We start from the raw sequence: 22,693 nt of genomic DNA, 5'->3' as shown, positions 1-22,693 counted from the left end.
TTTATTTATTTGGCTACTCACCCGCAGTCGTTGTTGTTGTTCTTGTTCTTGCTGTAGTTCTTGCTGCTGTTGTTGTTGTTTTTGTTGACTTGCTGTTGGGTTGTTTTTTGGTTTGTTGTTTGATAGTTGCCACAAATCAATCAAATACCCCCGACTCGAATATATATAAATCGGTTTGTTTATGGATCTATATATATTTAAGTATTTTCCCGTAGATTTCTTTTCTTATTTTTCTTCTTTTTTCACATTGTTTTTGTATTTTTTCTCAGTGCATCTATGATTTATGCCACAAAAATGCATGTCAGGCGTAAATTATTAAATTTATTTCATAATTAATTTTGGCTCAAACATTTATTCATTGCCTTCGTCGTTTTGTTTAAACTGCCATTTATGATTTATTTAGTCGGGAGAACAAAGGAAATATATTTGGAAACAATAACAACACAAAAGGGATAGTAACAATAATTTAATGCAGCTATTAAAAACAAGTGTAAACATGGTATAACATTTGTATCTCTGGTGTATGGGTAAACAATTAATAAAAAATATTAAACATAAAAACATCTCGAATGTCAGAAGGCTAAACAAAAAAGATACAATTCCCAGAATATTAAAAATCTGCCTGCTTAGCGGCTGTCGTCGCCAGCATCGATCTTAAAACTAAAAACTAAAAACCCGAGACTGTAATAATAATAACAATAACCGCCTGAAGGTGCTGGCAAATATTTATGCACATAAATCCCAGCCGAATGTTGGTGGCCAAAAGTGAATTACACGCAAATTACAAGCGCTAAGAATAATCAAAGCAATTCTCATTTTATTTCGTTTAGTTTCGGGCCAATGCATTTTTCAAACGAAAAAGCCTTTTGTTTATGCCATAAAAACGATGAAAAACGGCCCAAAATGCTAAACAAAATGAATGCTCATGAATGAAAATCGAACAGAAGTGAATGAGTGTCGCTCTCTCTGTCTATATATTTTCATTTCGGCTATTCGCTGGCTGATTTGTGATTTTGTATGACGCTTTAAACACATTACGAAAATCAACAAATAATGTTTATCGATTACATGAACAGTGAGAGCAGCGCATTTCCCATTTTTTTCATTCCCACACTCTTTGACAAGTTTTCCTCGAATATTTTTTTTGGAAAACTTTTCCTCTTGCCCAAATGGGTTTTGAGCCTTTGATTCAACAGCAAATCTCTCTTCTTTGAGCCAATCAGATTTGCATTAGCTTCATTCGAAAGCTGAGCGACACTCAATGGCGAAAGGAAAATGAAAAAACTAAAGCGAAGGGAAAAGGAAAACCGACAGATGAAAAGCCAAGGGCAACTGGACAGCCATTCGCGATGATGGAAAGCCTGAGTCTGCAAACTACTTGATTAAAGTCTAAAATAATATTTAAAATGTGTATATTATCTTCTTAAATACAAATTAAAAACTTCTAGACAGTTTAAAATATTTTTAAAATGTTCTTCACTATATAAACTATTTAAAATCTTCCTTTAGTGTCGTTAACAAAAAAGGCACTCGGAAATACCACCAATTAAGCTGGACTTTATCGCATAATATCTCGCATTCCTTGGGCACTGCCTTTAATGCAGCAATTTTCATAAATATTTCGCAGCATTTGCGCAATTCGCAGACATTTGCGGATCGCAATTCGCACCGCAGCTGCGGCCCAAGCGGCGTATGTGTAATATTTCTAATGCCCGAAAAAAGGCTGCGCTTTTGCGTTTCCCCCGGCGCTGCAGATGCAGGCCAAATGAAATGCGCTTAAAATGCTCCAGCGCACACACGGCGTATGAGCAACATTTTTATAATTATGCGACGGCAGCTGCAAGTTAAACACACCAAATGCAATTAAGTGCTTCAAACGGTGTATCCTTTTTCCTGTTTTTTTTTACGTTTTTTTGGAATTTATTCCGCCTTTACCTTTTCTTGAATTTATATATTTTCGCTTTCGTTTTCGGCTTTGTTTTGTTTTTTAATTAAAAATTGAAACTAAAGCGCCCAAGCAGCTTAAATATTTAACAAGTGAACAGCAATGGCGTGGGCCAGTGTGGGGTTAAGGGCTGGGAGGGGGCGGGGGCGGGGGCGGAGGGGGTTAAGGGACAACCCATGCGGAGACAATTAGAAATGCTTTTGGGGGCGGCCGGGGGACTGGGGGGCGTGGCTGGCGCGTGTGGCAGCCAGTTTTTATGGGAAAAGAAATTCCGTTTTATGGGAATGCCATTGCATACTTTCGGGAGTTGGCAAAGTGCTAGGCGAGTACCACTTTTATAGGGTGTGAGCTTGGTCTGAAATTTCAGTATTTCTGAGACTGCTTCTTAATTGAAGATTTTTTGGATATTTTTTTCAAGATTTTAGTTTGGGTTTGCCAAATAATAAATTATTATTATTATTCGGGTTTACTTTAATAAATAAATCGCTTCAAAATATAAGGTATTAGCTGGGTCTGAAACTTCCGTATTTCGGAGACTGCTCTTTATTTTGTGGCATTCGATATTTCTATGGGCTTTAAATCATTCTATTATTCGGACTTAATGTAATAAATAAATCACAAATTTAATAACCTCACTTCATACTTTCAAATTAATGAATGCCAATCGTGATACGCTTGATTTTTGTCAGTACCTTAAAGCCCCAAATTTTTATTGAGACATAGTAGCCAATTTCGCCTAGACACAACGCTCAATTACAGGGTATATTCCGAGCTAATCCTTTGAATGCCCTAATGGCAGAATGCCCGGCAAGCATTTGTAATTAATTTGGCACAGGCACAGGCTTAGTTTTTTGTTTGTCGAACAAAGCAAATCGCCGGGGAGCACACACACACATGCAGCGATGCTGGGAAAATCGAGGAAAAATCAGGGGGAGGGGGAAGGTGGAAAAGCGCTGAGGTGCGACTCAAACATTCGGGGAATGAACACTTTAAGCCCAAATGGTTTCATTCCGAGGGCAAACAGCAAGCGGATTGAGCCATGGTCCATTCCCATCAGAATCAGGCGATGCTGTCTGATTGCGGCCAGGTGCTAAGCCGATTTGGCTGCTGAATAGGCTTACACTATTTAATTTGCCATCAAACTACATGAAAAGGGTTTGTTTTTGGTACGCGATTAAGCGTGTTTATAATTAAGTAATAGGATCGTTTACGGATCTTGAAAACAGCAAAAAATCAAACTTGTTTTTAGGCACAATTAAACATGATTATAAAAAGAAAAAAAATGATTACAGAATATCAAAAATCTTTCATTTTAGAGCACTTATTAAAACATGTCCTTTCTTTCAAATTTGTTTTGAAACCGTATTTTACGGGTAATTATTTCGCACAAATTTCATAAACTCTTCAGAAGATTCTTGAAGCACTTCAAAGTCAATAATTTAATGTTTAATACTTTGTAGTCGCAATGAACAGAAACCTTTAGTCAATAAATAAATCTAGAAACTTTCCATAAAACTTTCAAGGCTTCCAAATCGCTTAAAAAATGTGTCTTACTATAAATGAACTAAAGAGGAGCATTAAATAAATATTGCATACATTTAAATGTATTTTCTGGAATATTTAAATAAATTTAATAATTTTCACAGACACTGGAAACGATTTCCAAGCATTTTACGAAAAATATTCTAGGAAATTCTTATGGCCTTTTTATCAAAATTTAAGATTATTTTTAGTGCTTTTTAAAACGACTTTTTTATAGGGTATTTTATAAACTACGCATTCATTCGTGTTATTTGGGATAAATGTTTTAAGCACTCAAAAAAAATACATCAGAACTTTTCCAATGAAATTTTGATTTACATTTGATCACCGAAAAAAAAGAGGATAACCAAAACTCACACCAAGGAATTGTTCAATATTTTTTGTATGTTTTTTTTGTTTTGTTTTTTTTTACAATTTTGAAAATGTCTTTTAAATTTGGTTTTTTGACCCGCGCCAAATGCCAAGACGACGAGAAATTCTCCCCCTGGTTTTTCTAGTTTTTTTGGCTAGTGGAGCACGTCGTGCCGTCGGCAAAGCTGAACGAGAACTGAAATCAGAATCAGAAAATGCGATGGACGATGCCGAAAGGCGAGAAGCGAAACGAAGTGAGTCGAAGCGCTGCGAAAGGAGAGCGGGTGGCATTTTCCCGCTTTTCCGACCGAACTCGCATGCGAGAACTTCTGTGGCGCGCTGGGAAATTCTCAGGGCGCACGGAATTTCCCTTGTGACGCAGCAAACGAAAGCGAATCTGAAGGTTCGGTTCGGCTGGTTTTCATCTGGGCCGATTTTCTATTTGGCTAAAGAGAGAGCATCTCACTCGTTTTCGTCTCGTTTTCCTTGGCCAAAATGTGGGCCTACCTGTTGCTTAGCAACTCGGCCGAAAAAAGCAGGGAGCTGGGAGCTGGCATTTCGCGGATTGGCTTGGGGTAGGTAGTAAAGCACTCATTATTCCATTGTCGGGGTGCCAAAAAAAGTTCGACTTTCGTAGCTGGGCCAGCTGTTGCCAATAAAACAATTGAATCGGCAAAAATATGATAATTTATTAATAATGCTTAAGCCTTTTGGTTCTGAGAATTCGGAAATAGTTCGAAAATTTTGTAAGTATTTTATAAAAATATTTATAAAAAAATATGCCAACTCGTCGTTTCATTTCGAAAGTAAAGATTCCATTTTATATCCATTGATTACTTTTTATTTTTAGAAACCACATCGGTATCTATAACATACAGGATAAACACACAATTACCCACACAAAAAAAATATACAGAATAAATACTCAATAACCAAGCTAAAATATACAAAATAAATTATCGGTTACCTGCCTTCCTCTGCGCTTCTCAATTCGACAGTTAGGCTCCCTCTCCTGTCACTTCGCCTCGTGTTTCTCTGGAGTATTTACAGCAAATTACTTGGCACTTAATTGATTCGTGTGCAGAAAATAAGAGACAGGGGGGCACTTGAATGGTTTATAATTCCCCAGCTGGTCTCCGAAATACCGATTGCAATTGATTCGGCTACCATCGAACGCTATCATCGGTAGCTCATGTACATGCGAATTTGCCAAATGCCATTTGGATATTTTGACAGTCGAAGGCAGCAGCTGAAGTGAGCATACGAAAACAAGGAGCCATATGTTTGCACAGGCACAAAAGTGGGACAATTTTCCATTCCCTCTTATTTTCAAAGTCCTGACCCTCTTCAAATGCCAAAAATAAAGTTTAGCCCCAAAATGATACTATTTTTCACAAAAGGAAATTCTCTTAATATTTAATTTCGAGAAAATTAATTTATTTTTTTTATATAAATGATTTTGTTGTTTTGTAATATTTTTTTCAAGAGGGTTCTAGTCTTTTTGCTTTAATTTTAGTAAAACACCACTTATTGGTTACTATTTCAAGAGATTTTTAAAATTAGTTTCGAATGCAAAGTAAGCTGAGTAAATTTCATTGAAATAATATACATGTTGTACTTATTTTTGCTTGTTGTTTATACCCTTGCAGAGGGTATTATGATTTCAGTCAGAAGTTTGCAACGCAGTGAAGGAGACGTTTCCGACCCCATAAAGTATATATATTCTTGATCAGCATCACAAGACGAGTCGATCTAGCCATGTCCGTCTGTCCGTCTGTCCGTCTGTCCGTCTGACCGTCTGTCCGTCTGTCCGTCTGTCCGTCTGTCTGTTTCTACGCAAACTAGTCTCTCAGTTTTTGAGCTATCGGGACGAAACTTTCGCAAAAGTCTTCTTTCTATTGCAGGTAGTATATATGTCGGAGCCGACCGGATCGGACAACTATATCTTATAGCTCCCATAGGAAGGATCGGAAGAAAAAAACTTTAAAAAATTTTAGCTTCGGTGTTTTTTGAAATATTACCTTCTACTTTTGGAGATGTTATTTTTTAAATATTTCTGAATTTCGAATTAATTATTTTAAAAATCGGACTACTATATCATATAGCTGCCATAGGAACGATCGGAAAATTAATGGAAAAGTAATAGGAAATAAATTCTAGCTTCTTTGGTTTTTATTGTATTATCTTCTACTCTAGGATATAACTCTTTTTAAATATTTCTGAATTTCAATTTTAATTTGATCAAAATCGGACGACTATATCATATAGCTGGCATAGAAACGATCGGAAAATTAATGAGAAATATTAGAAAATTGAACATTTTTGCGATTTGTTAATTAATAGGAATGATCTGCAAGGGTATATAAGCTTCGGCTGGCCGAAGCTAGCTTCCTTTCTTGTTTTTTATTTCATTCGTTGTTGTTGCTCAGCTGGTGCTTTTCTGTTTGAATTTGGCAGTGGTAAAAAAACTACCAGGAAAAGCAAGAGTGAGACCAAGAATGGCAAATGCCACTCAACACTCAACATGCCAAATACAAACACAGAACTGAAACAAGAACAAGGTGGTAAAAGGGGGCGTCGAAGGGGCGTGGCTACAAGGGAATAGGGGCTGGAAAGGGGAATCCCAGGGCATATTGAAGGCAGCAGAAGTGTAAACAGGAAACGTGATATTTGACAGATGAGTGTAGATATTTAGATACCAACATAAATACTACTTATGCCCTGGGAAACCACCCCGTGCAAGCATTCGTTGTTCCAGGCCCCTAGATCCCGCCCTATCCCTAAATAACCAGCCCCCTTTTCTACACTACTAAAAATTACCAAGTAAAATTAAAGTGTGGTATGAATAAAAAGAGCGTTTATTGAATATGCAATAGAATTTCGCGGTTACCTGTCATTTAAAGAAAAGAATTACTAAATACTTGTAATATGTATTTATATTACATTTAAAAATATTTGTAATATATATATTTATATTACCTTTAAAAATATTTAATAATTGTTAAGATCATAACTAAGCTTTAGAACAATTTTTCCCATTTTCCGCAAAACGATTTAAATAACTCGATATATTTTTGCCGCTGTGCACCGAATTCTCCAGTGTTTTCCGACTCCTCCGCAGTCAGTGTCTCTGGTGTCTTATTGATTTTCTGCTATAGCTTTCACTTGCCGCAATTTGAAGTGCCACACACACAGATACTCACGCACACTGGCACGCACACAGGCACACAAGAAAATGAGATGAAAACGGAGGCACCAAGAAGGCAACGAAAGGAAGAAGCCACAAAGAGAGACATGATGCGAAAAGAATCGAAAAGAAGTAAATATTATGATGGATTAATGCTTTTCCTTCGCAGCAAACAATCTAAAAGTATGCTAATACTTATTATATATTGAATCATTTACAACAACTACATTTTATTTGACTTACATTTTGTATAATACATTTTTAAAATAGTATCTATTTTTTAAAGCAAGTCAAGGTCATTTCAAAAATAAATGTGATTAATAAATTTACATTATAAATAAAGTTTTAGGAAATCCAAAAATTTCAGTACCCTTGCATAAAAGTTAAAACATTCGTCGACTGTATATATTTGATTGTTTTACCACTTTATCTGCACATGCGAAACCAATTTGGTTCCCTTTGCCACTCGGGCGTATGCTTGATAAAATCCATCGAGCGCCGAAACCGCACTGAAGGCAAACCACAGTGAAAGCCCGCCACAGAAGGACGCAGAAAATCTACCCAGATTTTCCTTTACCGATTTTCCACTTGAGGACTTGAGCAGAACTCGAACTCGTACTCGAATCTATTGTATACTTTTGCGGGCGGTGACAAATGTTGAAGAGCCCGCTTAACCGGAAATTAATCAATAAAACCGCTTTGATTGTGGCCGACAAAGTCATATATCCCAAGATTCCGGAACTCAAAGGCGACTGTGGTTGCAAAGTGTTTAATCGAACCGAAGTAAACTAATTAGTTCACTATTAATTACTCGCTGGGATTTACCAATTAAAGGTCTCTTAAGCCAATTTTAGGCTATGAAAGGTTTAAATCTTTCTACTGTGAGTTTATGAGTTATTGGTTATGAGTTTTATATATATTTATATATATATTCCCAGTCAATAGCATTAACCCACCAACACAGGATTAAAGATTAATTACAAAATAATCAATCAGTTTAATTCACATTAAATAACCATAATTAATCACCGACTCGAATAAGAACAATTTATTGACCCATTCTTGAATTTCAGACAAAAGTGATTTTTATTTGTTTTCCCAAAAGGTTAATTATAAATTCCATATACCCCGCGTGGTGAATTAAAAAATATAAATATTTAAATCAGCCAACCTACACCATAAAGGGAATATTTATTTTGTATGGAACAGGTATTCGTTTATCTCCCCGTCAATTGCGCACTTGATGTTTAATGACTAACAGATTTCCATTTTATATTTCACACAGCGAAACAAAGAAAATACTTAAAAATAAAAAAATATATATAACGTACGATAACGAGCGAAAAAGGAGAAATAGGTAAGAAAAATATGATATGGAAATGAGTTTGCATTTTACTCACAGTCATAATAGTCATATCGATCCGCTTCGCTGGGATTATTGCTGCCCATGATTTTGCCAAAAACTGTGGAGAGAAATCAAAAAAAAAGAGGATGACAAAAAACTGGGTGAAAAAACAAGAAAACGATTTAAGAGCGGCGGCCAAAGGGTTAACAACAACAACAACCCCGTGGACAACACTAACAAAACGAGGGAAATCACAGCAATTCAATTAAAATTGCTGACACAGAGTCAAGCTGAGGGCAAGCGGAGGAAAATGGCGGCGGGAAAGCGGGGAAATCGAAGTGAAGCTGGCGGAGATTGAGGCAAATGAAAATAGACGTTAAAAGGCTTAAATGGAAGTGCAGTTTTTGGGCAATATAAATACAGATTTTTTTTTTGGGTGGAACGAAATAAATGAACTGTCAATTTAAAGTATAAAGTTCAGATTTCAGAATTCTGTAAAAGCAACCAATTGTGAAAAAAATATATAATTAAAAATAATTTATGTGTTTATTTAATAGCCACTCAATATGTGTTACTTTTTTTTTTGTTTAGAAAAATATAAAAAATTTTTAAAATATTACAAGTAAATTTTACTTTCTTTCAAAGTACAGTTTTTAAAAAAAAATTTTTGAGTTTGTTTTATGTTTAAAAAAAAAATAAATCAAAAATGTTTTAAAATAAGAAACTTTTTGTCATAAAATTAAGATATTTTTGATATTTTTGTAAATCATTTTTGGCTATTAAAAAAATATATAAAAATAATTAAAATAAGTAACGTTTTTGGGTCTTAAAATTGGGATATGAATGACATAAACCCCACGAATTCCTATTAATAAATATACATTCTCTTTAGCCACTACTCACGTTTGGCGAGGGTCCTGCGAACGCGCAGCAGGCAGGATCGCGAGCGGGACAGGCGGACGAGGTCCTCCGGGTGCGAGGATCCGTTCTGGATGCAGATGATCGGCGCCAATGGCGCAATGCGGCAATGGCTGCGACTGTGGCTGCGACTGCGACGCCGTCGTTCCAATAATGGAATGGCCACGAAATTCGACGCCGGCTGCAATTGCAGTTGTTGTTGTTGTTGTTGTTGTGGCTGCAATTCCACAGCCCCAATTTCCGTTTCCGGTTGACCACCGTTGTTATGGTGGTTATTATTGGTGGCACTATTGCTATTATTATTATTATTATTATTTATATTGCTGGTACTGATGATGGTTATCACGTTGACGGTTGGCTCCCTTGCGGCTGAAACAAAATTTCATATAATAATTAATATTTAACAGAAATACAAATTAAATAAATAAAAAATATGATAAAACCCAACGACAAGTAAATATTTATTTAGAAACAGAAAGAACGTACTTTTATTTTGAATAATATTTAACATAACTATTGCGTTTCTTATATATTATTAATATTTTATAAAAGTTTGTATATAATTGTCAAATAAATTACAATGTTTCTATAAATAAAATATAGATAGATGATTTAACCAATTAATCTATATATTTATTATTTGATCTTAAAAAAAGAGTACATTTTCGAACTGTAAATGCCAGCGGGATATGAGTGTTTGACAAATTTTTCTACGCTTTTACTTCTCCCTTTCTTCATTCGCACACATCATCTCGTAAATCATTTCTATGAATGCTCCAGCGGCGGGGGAAATGCATTCAAGGTTGGCCAGTGGATGGGTGGCATTTTCCCACCGCCTCACGATGGCTGTCATGTACCTGTCAATGGAATCGAATTTGTGTTGCCGCTGCAAATGCATTTGAGTGCTGCAAAATGCGGAACAAAATGCAATTTGAGCGCCAGTGTTGGACAAATTGAAAAAGAGTGCTTGCAAATGGGGCACAAAATGTCAGGAGTCTGTTCGAAAAATGTTTCAATAAGTAAGTTAACTTTTGCAAATGTGGGTTGTGGGTCGCATCACATAAATAATAGTCGCACTCTGCGTGGAAAATCAATCAATCAAAGAGCTGCCAGCTAATTAAGTGTTGCACAGCACACTAGCAAGCGAAAGCGAAAGCAAAAGTGTTCAACAAATACGAATACCCAAAACGAATCTCAACTTCACTCACTCACTTATCATCTCAACAGCTTGGACAGCCCTTTTCCATTTGCCTCAAATGCAATTCATTTGATTTATTTGCCCTGCCAGCTGCTTAGCTATTTTCAAGTTGCAAGGCAGCTGCACTTGGATCGGGGTAAATGGGAAGTTACGGGGACTTTGGGTTTGCAAGTGAGAAAAACACACAGCCACTTCGAGCTTTTTGGGTGCTCAGGAAAACTAGAAAGACATAGTCGCTGGAAGGGGGCGGAGATATGGTGCAAGTATTCCAAAAACTTTGTGAACGTTAAGTAATGAAAATTAATTATTTTACAAAAATTGACAATAAATAAAATAAAATTTCGTATTCATTTATTATTATCAAATTTTACCAAATCAAAAAATAAATACCATACAATTTATGAAGAAGTTCTTATAATTTTTTTCTGAATAAAAATGCAGGACTCATAAGCCTTATTTCAGTGACAGCGCCTCTAATTTAATTATTTTACAAAATTAAAATAAAATCAATAAAAATTCATTCTGAATTAATTTCTATTAATAATAAATACCAAATTTTTTCTGACTAAAAATGGCAGGACTCCTAAGCCCCCCTTTAGTGACAACGCCCCTGTCGCCTTTGCATGGCTGGCTAATTTCTGGCTCATGGCCAACTGCAGCTGGCTCATCTGAGTATCTGGGTATCTGAGTGGAATGGTGAGGTTTGGTTGCTCCTTCGACGATCTCGGTGTCGTCGGTCGTGTTTATTTGTTGCATATTTCGAACTGAGGCCCAAGTGCCAACAAATGTCGCACACGATGGCCACAATGGCCAGATTCAACAGGCTGGGCGTGGCCAAAAAGAAAATAAATAACTAAAAGGAAATGTCTTTACCCTGGAATTTACGTACATATTCATACTACTCAACTACAAATTCGATTCACTGAAATCATAAATAAGATTGGTTTATTTGCCATGAAACCCACTCAATTAATTGCATTTCTGTGGTCTTTTAATGCACTATTTCGAGAGTCGAGAGTCGTTAATTGTGCCTCCAGATCTTGCAAATGCAAATGCCAAATGCAATTAGAATAATTGTTATTATGATTATTGGCACGAAGCACAGGGGATCGTAAATTTGCGCCCCATTAAGAGTTGGACAGAAAACAATAAACAAGCTAACACATTTTGTATGTTGTCAATTATATAAAAATAGCACCTAGATGGGACTAGTTTACAGCCAAAATGCTCCACAGCAATTGATGGCAAATTGTGTCAGTGTTGAAGCCACGAAGATCACGAAAATACCACTATTTTTTTTTGCTGCATTGTCTTTAAATTAGTATTCCTTTATTTGCATTGTGTGTATCGCATCCTCTGCTTATTTATTGCCAAACGGCCGCATAGCCCTTCAAGTTGCACCGTAGTCTGCCCGCTGTGAAGATTCGCATCCTGGTGCTGTCGTAGCAGTGGGTGAAGACGGAGAACTTCCAGTTCATATCCCGGTAGTGGTCCAGTTTGGGGCTGCACCTCACACTGTTCTCCAAAAATTTTCCAGCTCGGATGTCGTAGAAATTTAGCATGCCCCCACTGGTGCCAACGGTCATGAGGTTGCCCTCGAATGATATGGACATATAATTGCCGTCGTAGGATTCGAAGCTGATCTCCTTGATGGTCTGGAGCGTCCGCGTGACCAGCAGGATAGCAGTGTCCATAGAACGTACGGCATACAGACCGTCGCTGTGGCAGGCAATGTGCGTATTGTACTGGGAGCTTGGCAGTTTGCCGGAGAGCGTCTGCTCGAAAATATCCGCGTTGAAGATGTGCATGCATTTGTTTGGCGAGACGGCGGCGATCTCGTTGAACTTCTTGTTGAAGCAAACGGAACGGATCCCCTGGTCATTGCTTACCGTCATGACATTGAGCGGATTGATTGTGGCCAAGGCACTATCCGGGAACTCCTCCTTGATGCGCCACAACACGATGCCGGAATCGAAGGAGCCGGAGACCAGGAACTGGTCATCCAGCCAGGCCATGCCCCTTATTGTCTTGCGGTGCCCGCCCTCGCCCAAGTATACAGGGTCCAACGTTGGCAGCCGGTACACTGCAATGTCCAAGGAATTGCGTGCAGTGGTGGCCAGATAGCTGCGGCTGGGCGACAATTCGATAACCTGCAGACCAACCTTGTCCTCCGGATCCCTGAACATCGTGGGTATTTCCTCCAACCGCCGCGTTTTCACGTCGTAGACTAGCATTTGATTGGACTTCGTGCCGCAGACCACCTTTCGGCTGTCCAGCCACTTCGAGCAAAGGATCCCGTTGGTGGCGTCGGGCAGGCCGATCGGCGTTTCGCGCAACATGTCCTTGGTTAGGACATAGCGGCTGGCGTAATCGAAGTTTACACTGCGCCGATCGCGGAGGCCGCTTTCCCGGCTGCGGATGTAGTCTGCGATGTTGAGGGACGTGTCTGGGCGTCCCCTGTCGCGGACAGTTTTAAGCATCCAGTCATCCATACCGATAGAAAGTTCCTAAAATTTTTCGTTTTTAAAAACTAAAAAAAAATATTTATTTTTAGACAAATTTGATGTTACCTGTACGACTCGTTGAACTGTACTGAATATTTACCGAGCTGAGGGGGGTCAGGTTTCTCGTTCGTTTGACATTTCTCAACAAGGCTAACTTGATTCAATTTTTTTCTGATTTGGCCACGAGTACAACTGCCTACTTTATAAAGCCGGAGCGGAAATGCCTCCTTTGATAAATACAAATATAATATTCAAGTAGGTTCGAAAGTTTGTTCTAAAATTCCAATTCTACTGGGAACCTAAACAACAGCTGTTAACAATAAAACCCAGTTCTCAATATATTTGGAAATTAAAGAGGGTGTTCCCTAAACTTTTGAATTGTTGAATTTTGTTCAGCTGTTAATCAGCTGTTCCACACAAAGTCAACTTTCATAAAGGGCATAGGGGAACAAGCCTGGGAAAACTGCCCCAGGCGATATTGCAAAATTTTAGATGAGGATTGGTAGATAGGAACCTAATGGATAAGAATTCCAATTTTCAAATATTTTGATCCGCTGGTTTACGAGTAATCTGCCGCAACTAAAGAACATATCACTTGATGTATCTTCCCTTCGGTGGTTCTTGAGAAAACTTTTTTGATGCCAATAATTTTTGTGTTAACCTTCAAGAATGTCAGCCATTCTTTGGATTTTTACCATTCTTATAAGCTAACAAAAATCGCGATTCAAATTTTCAAAAAATTGGTTCAAGACTTTCCAAGTCTGACAACACCGCCAATTTTTTACAGTTTGTGTGTCCTATAACCATCTACTTCATATAAAATATTCATAATTTTTCGAGTGGTGCAACAGTGTTAAACAAACAAAAAACTGAAGAATTTATTTCTGAGAGGGTAGGAATAGAGTCAATAAAATATATTTGGCTTGTAAATAGTTAGTTCTAATACCAGAATTATTATCAAAGAGTAAAGTTTTCAATATTATGGGTGAAAAGTGGTCCGAATTATAAAATGTTTGGCATGTATTTGCTTGTAATTGATTTAATAGGGACCCAGTCCCAGTCTAGTCCCCACAGCTTCGAATTTCATATCCTCCCTGGACAGAGATTTCTTAAGAAATCTCTTGAGCATGGATGACCAACAAATACTTTATTTATGTGATTCTAAAGAAATCGCGGTCCAAAGAGGATATGCGAGATTTCGGCACCGTTGTTATTGCGCGAATTTGTTAACAAATTGTTATCGTGCTCCGCATATTAAAGCTTTCAAATTACTATCTTGCTTTTTAGAATAACGATCAGTGCTGCCATCGCTCAGCTTAAAAAAAAGGACAGATCAGCCAAGAAAAACCGGGAAAAAAAGGACAAAAAAACGGATAAAAGTTAATCATTACAAAATTTAATGTTTTCTTATGTTAAAGTATTGAAATTATTAATTTATAGCACAGAAATTAGATTAGTTTAATGGCAGAATCAATAATTTCGTCATCCTCGGTTGCCTCTTCGGAGTATGCAGCTTTGGTACCAATCATTTTAAGGTACTTATTAGGTATATTGTAATTGTGGCAGCATGATCCGTGTCGTCGTAGGCCAAATCTTTTAACATAAAATAATTACAATTATAATAAATGTGGTAAAAGATAATTACAAATATACCTTATTACAAGAATTGCGTTAAGAGTTTCCGTTTGCATTGAATTTCGCAACTTGGTCTTCACCAGAGATACCTGACTGAAAACTCTCTCCACCTCAGCATTAGACCACGGCAGTGTTAACAAATTAATTGCAATGTTCGCCAACTCAAAAAATTGGTCGTTTCCTGCTGCGTCCTTGTAATTCAATACCTCGGCCCAGAATTGAACGGTATTCTGAATATGCTCCCACTTTATGAGGTTGATATTATTATATTGTAATATAATTTTATCAATTTCACTGCTTTTAATTTGGAATACTTCAAGAATACTGGAAATGCAAGGCTTGTGCGCTTTTAATACGTTTTCCACAGAAAACAAATCTATATTTTGCAAAATTGCAAAATTTTCCGGCAATCTAATGTGAAAAGCAAAATTAGTGAAACTAATTATGAAAAAATACAATTTTACCTTTGAATGAGTTGATGTATAAGGCATATAACAAAATCGATGCATTTGGTACGAATGCGATATTTCGAATCTTTAAGTTCTTGAACTTTTGATTCAAACTCGTAGCCTAAGTATAGGTTCCGGTTTACAAAGCGGGGGAAATCATCTTTGAAAATATCGACATCGACATCTGGAGCTATAACTTTTTGTTTTAAGGTATTGATTCCAAAAATGAGATCCCTCAGAAGTTTTGTCGGGTTAGAGTCGCGGCTTTGAAAACTTTTATTTATCCTCTGCATATCTTCCAAAATAGGCCTAAGGAACACCAGATATGCTAAATTTTCTTCGTCATTGTATAAATCTCGTAAAATTTCGGCCTTATGACAATTTTCATTCAAAGCAGCATGGTTAAAATGTGTTTTTAACTCATTCCATTGTTGTAGAATTCTCTTAACTGCACACTCAATTGATAGCCACCTAGTATCACAGACTCTAGGGATTTTTAGTGGAGCCTTTATAAAATACAATATTTTCTTATTAATTATAAGTAAATAATATATTCAATTGACTACTGGGACAAACACACACTTCATATCCAAAGTTATTAATAGGTAATTAGTACTAAAACGAGGACTTATTAGTTATCTGAAAAAGATACACATTGGAGTGTTAAAACATATATAAATTTTACTACCCATATCATTTAAGGTTTTACCTCATCGTTGTTAAGACTTTCGTATAGATTCTTATAAGAAATTTGCCTGCTGGAGCTCTTACAAAACCACGCGTAAGTCTCGCTCACTAGAAACTCAAGAGTTTGAGGCAATGTTTGCTTGCAAGCAGCGTTTACAGCTAATTGCACGGAGTGACACACACACTTTATTAACATTAAATTTGGAACCTCCTTTTTGAGTTCGGCGTAGACCCCTCTTTTCTTGCCAATCATGACATTTGCGTTGTCTGTTCCGATGCCTATAAGGTTTTTTAATGGTAGTTTCAGGTCCAGCAATTCCGCACGCAGGCATTCGGTGATGCATGAAGCAGTTCCATTTTCAATTGAAATTAAAGTCAAAAATGTTGACACAATTTTTTTGTGCTCAACACTGTAATAAATTACAGCAACACCTAAAAAGTTATACATATTAAAAAAAAGTTCTAAGAAGCAATGGCTTTTGTCTTACCGAGAAGTTTTGTTATGCTTATATCTGTAGATTCATCAATCAACAAACTATATTTTGAATTTCCAATGTCGTTTCGCAAATCCTCTTGGAAATGAGGTGCTAGAACGTGTTTTATTATATTGGTGCATTTTGTGCGGCGCAATTGAATAAGAGCGGCGCCAAAATGATGTTGGCATATATCAGTTAAATGCCCAACTGGTTCAATAGAACTATGTTGAGCTATATACATTGATAACGCCGCCTCCTGCACACAAACATCGTCTTTCGGCTTTGGTTGAAAATTAATCTTATTAGACTGCGCAAAAGGTAAAGCGTTTTGCACATGTTTTTTTGTAATCATGTGCGCACGAATTTGATCAACTTTGGAATTCAGGCTGCATTTGCAATATGTGCAGTATGCCTTTGTGGAGTCTTTGGGATCTCGACACATCCAATTCTTAAACTCTGCTTGATTGAGCCACGATTCCCGAAACTTTTGTTTGTAGATTTCTTTAGGCATCTTGAAAGTCGACGAAAACAGGGACGCTACAATAGTAGTGTGACCATACTACAGCACCAAACAATCCACCGATAGCTTTACAGAACTATCGAACGATACTCAAAGGTTTATTTAATGTGACCAAGAATAAAATAGTATGGATTTAAAAAAAAAAAATATTCAGTTTGTTAAGAAAAAAAAAGGACAGATTTCCGGATAGGGGATGTTTTGATTTTTTTCCGGCTGAGGCAGTTTAAAAAAGGACAGATCTGTCCGGAAAAAGGACAAAATGGCAGCACTGATAACGATGGTACCGAAAGAATCGCATATTAAGTAATCCTCTTTGGACCGCGATTTCTTTGGAATCACATAATTAAAGTATTTGTTGGTCATCCATGCTCAAGAGATTTCTTATGAAATCTCTGTCCAGGGAGGATATGAAATTCGAAGCTGTGGGGACTAGACTGGGACTGGGTCCCTATTAAATCAATTACAAGCAAATACATGCCAAACATTTTATAATTCGGACCACTTTTCACCCATAATATTGAAAACTTTACTCTTTGATAATAATTCTGGTCTTAGAACTAACTATTTACAAGCCAAATATATTTTATTGACTCTATTCCTACCCTCTCAGAAATAAATTCTTCAGTTTTTTGTTTGTTTAACACTGTTGCACCACTCGAAAAATTATGAATATTTTATATGAAGTAGATGGTTATAGGACACACAAACTGTAAAAAATTGGCGGTGTTGTCAGACTTGGAAAGTCTTGAACCAATTTTTTGAAAATTTGAATCGCGATTTTTGTTAGCTTATAAGAATGGTAAAAATCCAAAGAATGGCTGACATTCTTGAAGGTTAACACAAAAATTATTGGCATCAAAAAAGTTTTCTCAAGAACCACCGAAGGGAAGATACATCAAGTGATATGTTCTTTAGTTGCGGCAGATTACTCGTAAACCAGCGGATCAAAATATTTGAAAATTGGAATTCTTATCCATTAGGTTCCTATCTACCAATCCTCATCTAAAATTTTGCAATATCGCCTGGGACAGTTTTCCCAGGCTTGTTCCCCTATGCCCTTTCTGAAATTTAACAACCTTTAGGCTGTAGAAAATGTTGTTGACTCGTTGTAATATGGTTATACCATAGGAGAATATGTGAATTATTGTAAAATATATAGGTAAAAAATCCGTCACCCTAAATTTTTTAAAAATTCGCAAACCCCAAAAGTATACCCCAAACAAATCCCAACACTTTCACGCTAAGTCTCAAGTTTGCCAAAAAAAATTGAAATATGAAGTTTTTTAGCCAGGCGGATAACATTTTCCAGACCTTCTAAGAAAAAAACAAAATAATATTATTCTTATAATTTAGCTTGGTAAACAATTAGTTTTATAACCAAACATAAGCAAAGCGATGATCAGCCAAAAACTATCCTTACAAAAACTCATAAAATCGCATACGAGAAGCCAGAGCAAAAATATTTATATTAATGATATGCATAAATACCCCGCCTTGAACGCCTTGTAAGATCAGATTTTTGGATCGGCGCGGTATTTTTTTGGAATATGTTTATGACGAGAGAAACGGAACGCAATCTAAACAAAATCGTCGTTTGCGTTTGTGTTTGCAGTGGAAACATGTTCCAGACATTGTTTAGATCTCTGGTTTTAGTTCTGGTCTTCGGCTTTCAAGTTTCCAGCCTTCTGGCAATTGCAATTTGATGGATAAACTACAGCGATCAGTCGTAAATTGTCCCGCACGAAGGTCACTCCGAATTCACATTCGCGGATATACATAATTCCGGGTGAGATTTATTACCCCGCGGGTTATCAATCCCAAAGGTAATTGCATCGAGGGCCATCGATTTCAATCGGCAACAAAGGGTATTCGAAGATGGAAGCGTGGGCGAAAGTTCTGTTTAATTTATTTTCATTTACCCCGCAGTCATAAAGATTCTGTAGTCAAAATATTGACTATACAAATATTTTCAAACATTCCCAAGGCATTTAATAAAGTACACAAGACTAGTTTGGTTAGGCTTTGAAGTCAGTTTAACATCTAATTATTTATTACTCATTTTGCAGTTTATTAACTTAGCTAAAATCGAACATAAATTACTTAGAAAATAAATATAGGGCTATAAAAAAATTCAATTAAATATTTTCGGATTGTTTCCAGGTTTTTTACCGATGGAAAATCACAGAAAATCACTACATAAATTAGTGTAGTTGAAATTAATGAAAATTCAATTAAAGATTTTGTAGATTTCCTTCCAGAAAATCACAGTGACCTCATCGCACATTTTCCGTACTCCTGGGCAAAAAAAACAATTTCCTTGCTGCACAGTGTTTGTTTTTGCATCTGTCATTGCCCCCATTTCCACCTTCTGCAGCATTGCAAATCGATCAAACAGCTGTGGGCCGAGATTGAGATCGAAACTTTGGACAGCGCGGTCCGACAGTTAAATGAACACATTTCACATATCACATTTTCCCGCACATTTCCCCCCTTTGCACGAGACTAAGATAATAAACAATACGCACAGGGGAAAACTTGGCGAATTGTTTTCCCAAAAATCCTGTTCTTTTATTTGGTTTCTTCGGACGATTTCCGTTTTCGATCGAGCAAATCTTGTTCCGTTCCAATGAAACGAAGAGAGTCATTAAATGGGAAAACATCAAAGGTCTTAAAGGGGTTCTTGATAATTTTGGGATAATTTGTACGGGAAAAATGTGGGTGGTAGTCAAATAGTTTGAGGAAACCCCTTGTCTTGGTATTGAATATTTATATTTATTGAAAATGGCGTGTTATGTATAATTTTAAAATAAATACTATAGGCGAATGTGACTCTTCTTTTCGCTAGATTTTTTCTTCTTTTTTCTTCAGCACAAATAAAATATTTGGTTAGCTTTTTTAGGACCAGAACACATGTTGCTCTGGGCCAATTAATGGTCGGAAAAGTTTCGCTGAGGTGTTTTGGATGATATTAACATTAACAAATATTTATTTATTCAGTTTTGATAATCGCACTATATGGGATATATAGCAGCGATTATGTTTGGTATGGGGCCATGTGATGCTGTGTTCTCGGGGCTCGGAATCTATTTCCAAATGTGAATCGCAGGCCATTCGAGGCGCCATGGGTGGTCATACTTCTTGGGCTTCGACGAAAACTCTTTTCCCTTTCCCTTCCTTTTTGTTCTTTATTTTTTCCTTAAATTTGGAAATCGCTTTGATGTTGGCAGGTGGCAGGTCGGCAAAACAGCGGCAGCATAAAGTATAGATGGAAGTGCATTTGAAAGCGAAATTAAATAAATTCCTCATCCCATTCCGGTCTGGGGAAATTGCTGGACAAACAAACTAAAACTGGAAAATTCGCGCGCCGGGAATGTTCCCTCTTATTTTGTGGGCAAACACACAACATTTCGGATGCATTTCAAAATCAAACAAATACGAAAACAATTGGTCAAAATCAAATTAAAACCGCTGACTGCGAGAGTTTTCATCCAAAATGTTGTTTATCTGGCGATTTGCCTTGTTTTGCATTTGGCCAAGTAAATGGATAAATATAGACCATAAAGATAATACTAGACGAGTATGAAGGGTGAACCCAATCAATCGGAAGAACAATTGATGGCTAAAGCCGAGAGTTTAAGTACCCTCAATATTTTTATAAAATATAATACTAAAGCTAGTATTAAAGCTTTACAGATTATTCTTTATTCTTTAAGGAATATATAAAAATAGGGACTTTAAATTCTGAAACCGAGTACTCTTATCTAACAATCACTTTTAAAATTAAAATAATAACTTACAGATGTCCGCAACATCCGATGGCGCCTCCATTTCCATGGCATCAAGTATTTCCGGCATTCTGGCTATACACTTTTTTGATTTTCTGTTTATTTACGATTATTTTTATGTGCTGGCAAAACTCCCTTTTACAATACAAAAATTATTCACTGCGCGCACATTGCAGGTGTTTTTTTTTTTCGTTTTTGGCCCGCAGTTGACTGCATTCAAAAAGGCTAAAATTAGTTTTAGACAAATCCAAAATAACAGAACAGAACAGAAAATAAATGGAAAAAATAAAACCAAGCGTTTTACACACACCGAGCACCGAGCCGAAAACTATGCACAAAGTTGTGACATAAGAATTAATTATTGTAATAATTACACTATGCAGCATCAAAAATTTACCTCGATGGATACTATATTTTTGGATTTGTTACGAGTTCCAAAGTTAAACTGCGTTTTCCAAAAAGTTCCCCGACGCAAGGATTCTTAGCAAAAGGACCTCAAAGTTCGAAAAATTCAGAAATTGGCCAACTTTCCAAAGCTCTCAGAGGCAAGCGGATTCATGGTTTGGTTAGATGCTAAAGTTTTATAAAAGATACACTCTTTATCTTTCAAACCCCATACTTAGAATAATTTTAGGATTTTTATTAAGGGAGAAACAAGTTTTAGAAAACATAGTCAAAAAACATAAAAGTATACAGCTGCGGTCAAAATAGTAGTAGTGTTGCCGTCATGTGTTTTTAAAAGTTTTTTGTTGTCACTTTTCTTATCCAATTAGTCTAATAGTACAATTATAATCAATACAATATCACCAGAAGAAGATGAATTACAGCAACAAACTTTTAAAAACACAGGGCGGCAACACTACTACTATTTTGACCGCAGCTGTATGTTTTTAAGTTTTTTGTCTATGTTTTCTGGAATCTATTTCTGCCTTAAAAAAAATCCTAAAATTATTCTAAGTATGGGGTTTGAAAGATAAAGAAGGTATCTTTTAAAAAACTTTAGCATCGAATTAAACCATGAATCCGTTTGCCTCTGAGAGCTTTGGAAAGTTGGCCAATTTCTGCATTTTTTGAACTTTGAGGTCCTTTTGCTAAGAATCCTTGCGTCGGGGAACTTTTTTGAAAACGCAGTTTATCTTGGGAATTCGTTACGAATCCAAAAATATAGCATCCATCGAGGTAAACTTAAAAAGCACTCAAAATGCTGCACAGTGTTATTGTCTTTGTTTTTTGGTAATTTTAACTTTTTACTTCACTACATTTTACGGATTTCTAGCACAAGTATTTGGCGCTTATTTCGAAAAAGGCATAGGGTGGTTTTGGGGATAGGATAGGATAGGATAGGACTTCCCGGACCTCGATCACGTCTGTTTGCGCTGACGGTTGTCCGGTTAATGTTTTCTTTTACTTTCCATTTCGTGATTTAGCTTTGGCTTCTTCTTCTTCAGCCTCGGGCTCAATTGCTCTCAAACTGGAAAATGGCGTGGGAGAAATACCGAATGGCGAAGCAGCTGAGAGCTCTCGGCGATCGATCGGCTTCTCGGCTGGCTACCGATTGAAGAATGAGAGTGGAAATAGGAAAATATGAGAGAGAAAAAGGAAACTGCAGGAATGTAATTTACTCCAAGTAAGCAGATCATTTGCTCAAAAAATAACAAACACGAGATCGATGCAGTGAATTATCGATATATGAAAACCCTCTAATAATTCCTTTTTATTTCGTATTTATGATTCTTACATTTTAGAAATAAATTAAAATGAATACAGTTTTTATCTAAATAAATACTTCTGCTGGAAAATAGAAAAAATATAGTTAAACTATTTTCAAAAACTTTTCTTAAAAAAAGTGCAATTTAAAAATGGAATTCTAATTGTTATAGGCTAATACTATAAACTATAAATAAATTATTTAAGCTTATACATCTCGCATTTTCCTCCTCCTTCATTTTCCATTTTATTATAGAAAAGTGCAATCAATTCACATTTGCAGTTGACAAGGCGATGACAACGACAACGACAACGTTGAATGGAATATTGAAAACTATGTATGAAACTCGCAGATGGAAAGGCACACAAGAGAGAGGTGCAGCAAATGTTCAGAGAGGGAGAGCCGTGAATTTTCCGAGATTTTCCATGGATTTCCATTTTCCA

At 36.5% G+C, this 22,693-nt stretch overlaps 2 protein-coding genes across 9 annotated transcripts in view; both read right to left on the bottom strand.

Annotated features, from left to right (window-relative positions):
* Positions 1 to 20,884, bottom strand: part of LOC108056672 (uncharacterized) — a 94,032-nt gene extending 73,148 nt beyond the window's left edge. For 2 of the 8 annotated variants that reach the window (XR_011419691.1, XM_044393491.2), the window contains exon 1: positions 22 to 734. Coding sequence is in view for 1 of the 8 variants with exons in the window: in XM_044393494.2 (XP_044249429.1) it covers positions 8,426 to 8,488; positions 9,274 to 9,657; positions 20,555 to 20,612 (505 nt within the window). In the remaining 7 variants the exon portion in view is untranslated. Of the gene's footprint in view, positions 1 to 21; positions 741 to 3,899; positions 4,071 to 8,425; positions 8,489 to 9,273; positions 9,658 to 20,554 lie in introns of those variants that run through there. The other 6 variants (XR_011419694.1, XR_011419695.1, XM_044393494.2 and 3 more) reach the window with 6 other exon arrangements.
* Positions 11,788 to 13,156, bottom strand: LOC108056021 (DDB1- and CUL4-associated factor 12 homolog). Its single transcript, XM_017139628.3, has 2 exons — positions 13,057 to 13,156; positions 11,788 to 12,993 (listed from the first exon to the last, which is right to left on the bottom strand). Exon 2 carries the CDS (start codon positions 12,976 to 12,978, stop codon positions 11,851 to 11,853), a length of 1,128 nt encoding a protein of 375 aa, XP_016995117.2. The 5' UTR covers positions 12,979 to 12,993; positions 13,057 to 13,156; the 3' UTR covers positions 11,788 to 11,850.
* Positions 20,885 to 22,693: the final 1,809 nt, after the last annotated feature.

Source organism: Drosophila takahashii, chromosome X (genome assembly GCF_030179915.1).
Source record: "Drosophila takahashii strain IR98-3 E-12201 chromosome X, DtakHiC1v2, whole genome shotgun sequence".
Classification (NCBI taxonomy): domain Eukaryota; kingdom Metazoa; phylum Arthropoda; class Insecta; order Diptera; family Drosophilidae; genus Drosophila; species Drosophila takahashii.
The sequence above is the reverse complement of the archived record's forward strand: the minus strand, read 5'-3'. Positions and strand labels throughout refer to the sequence as shown.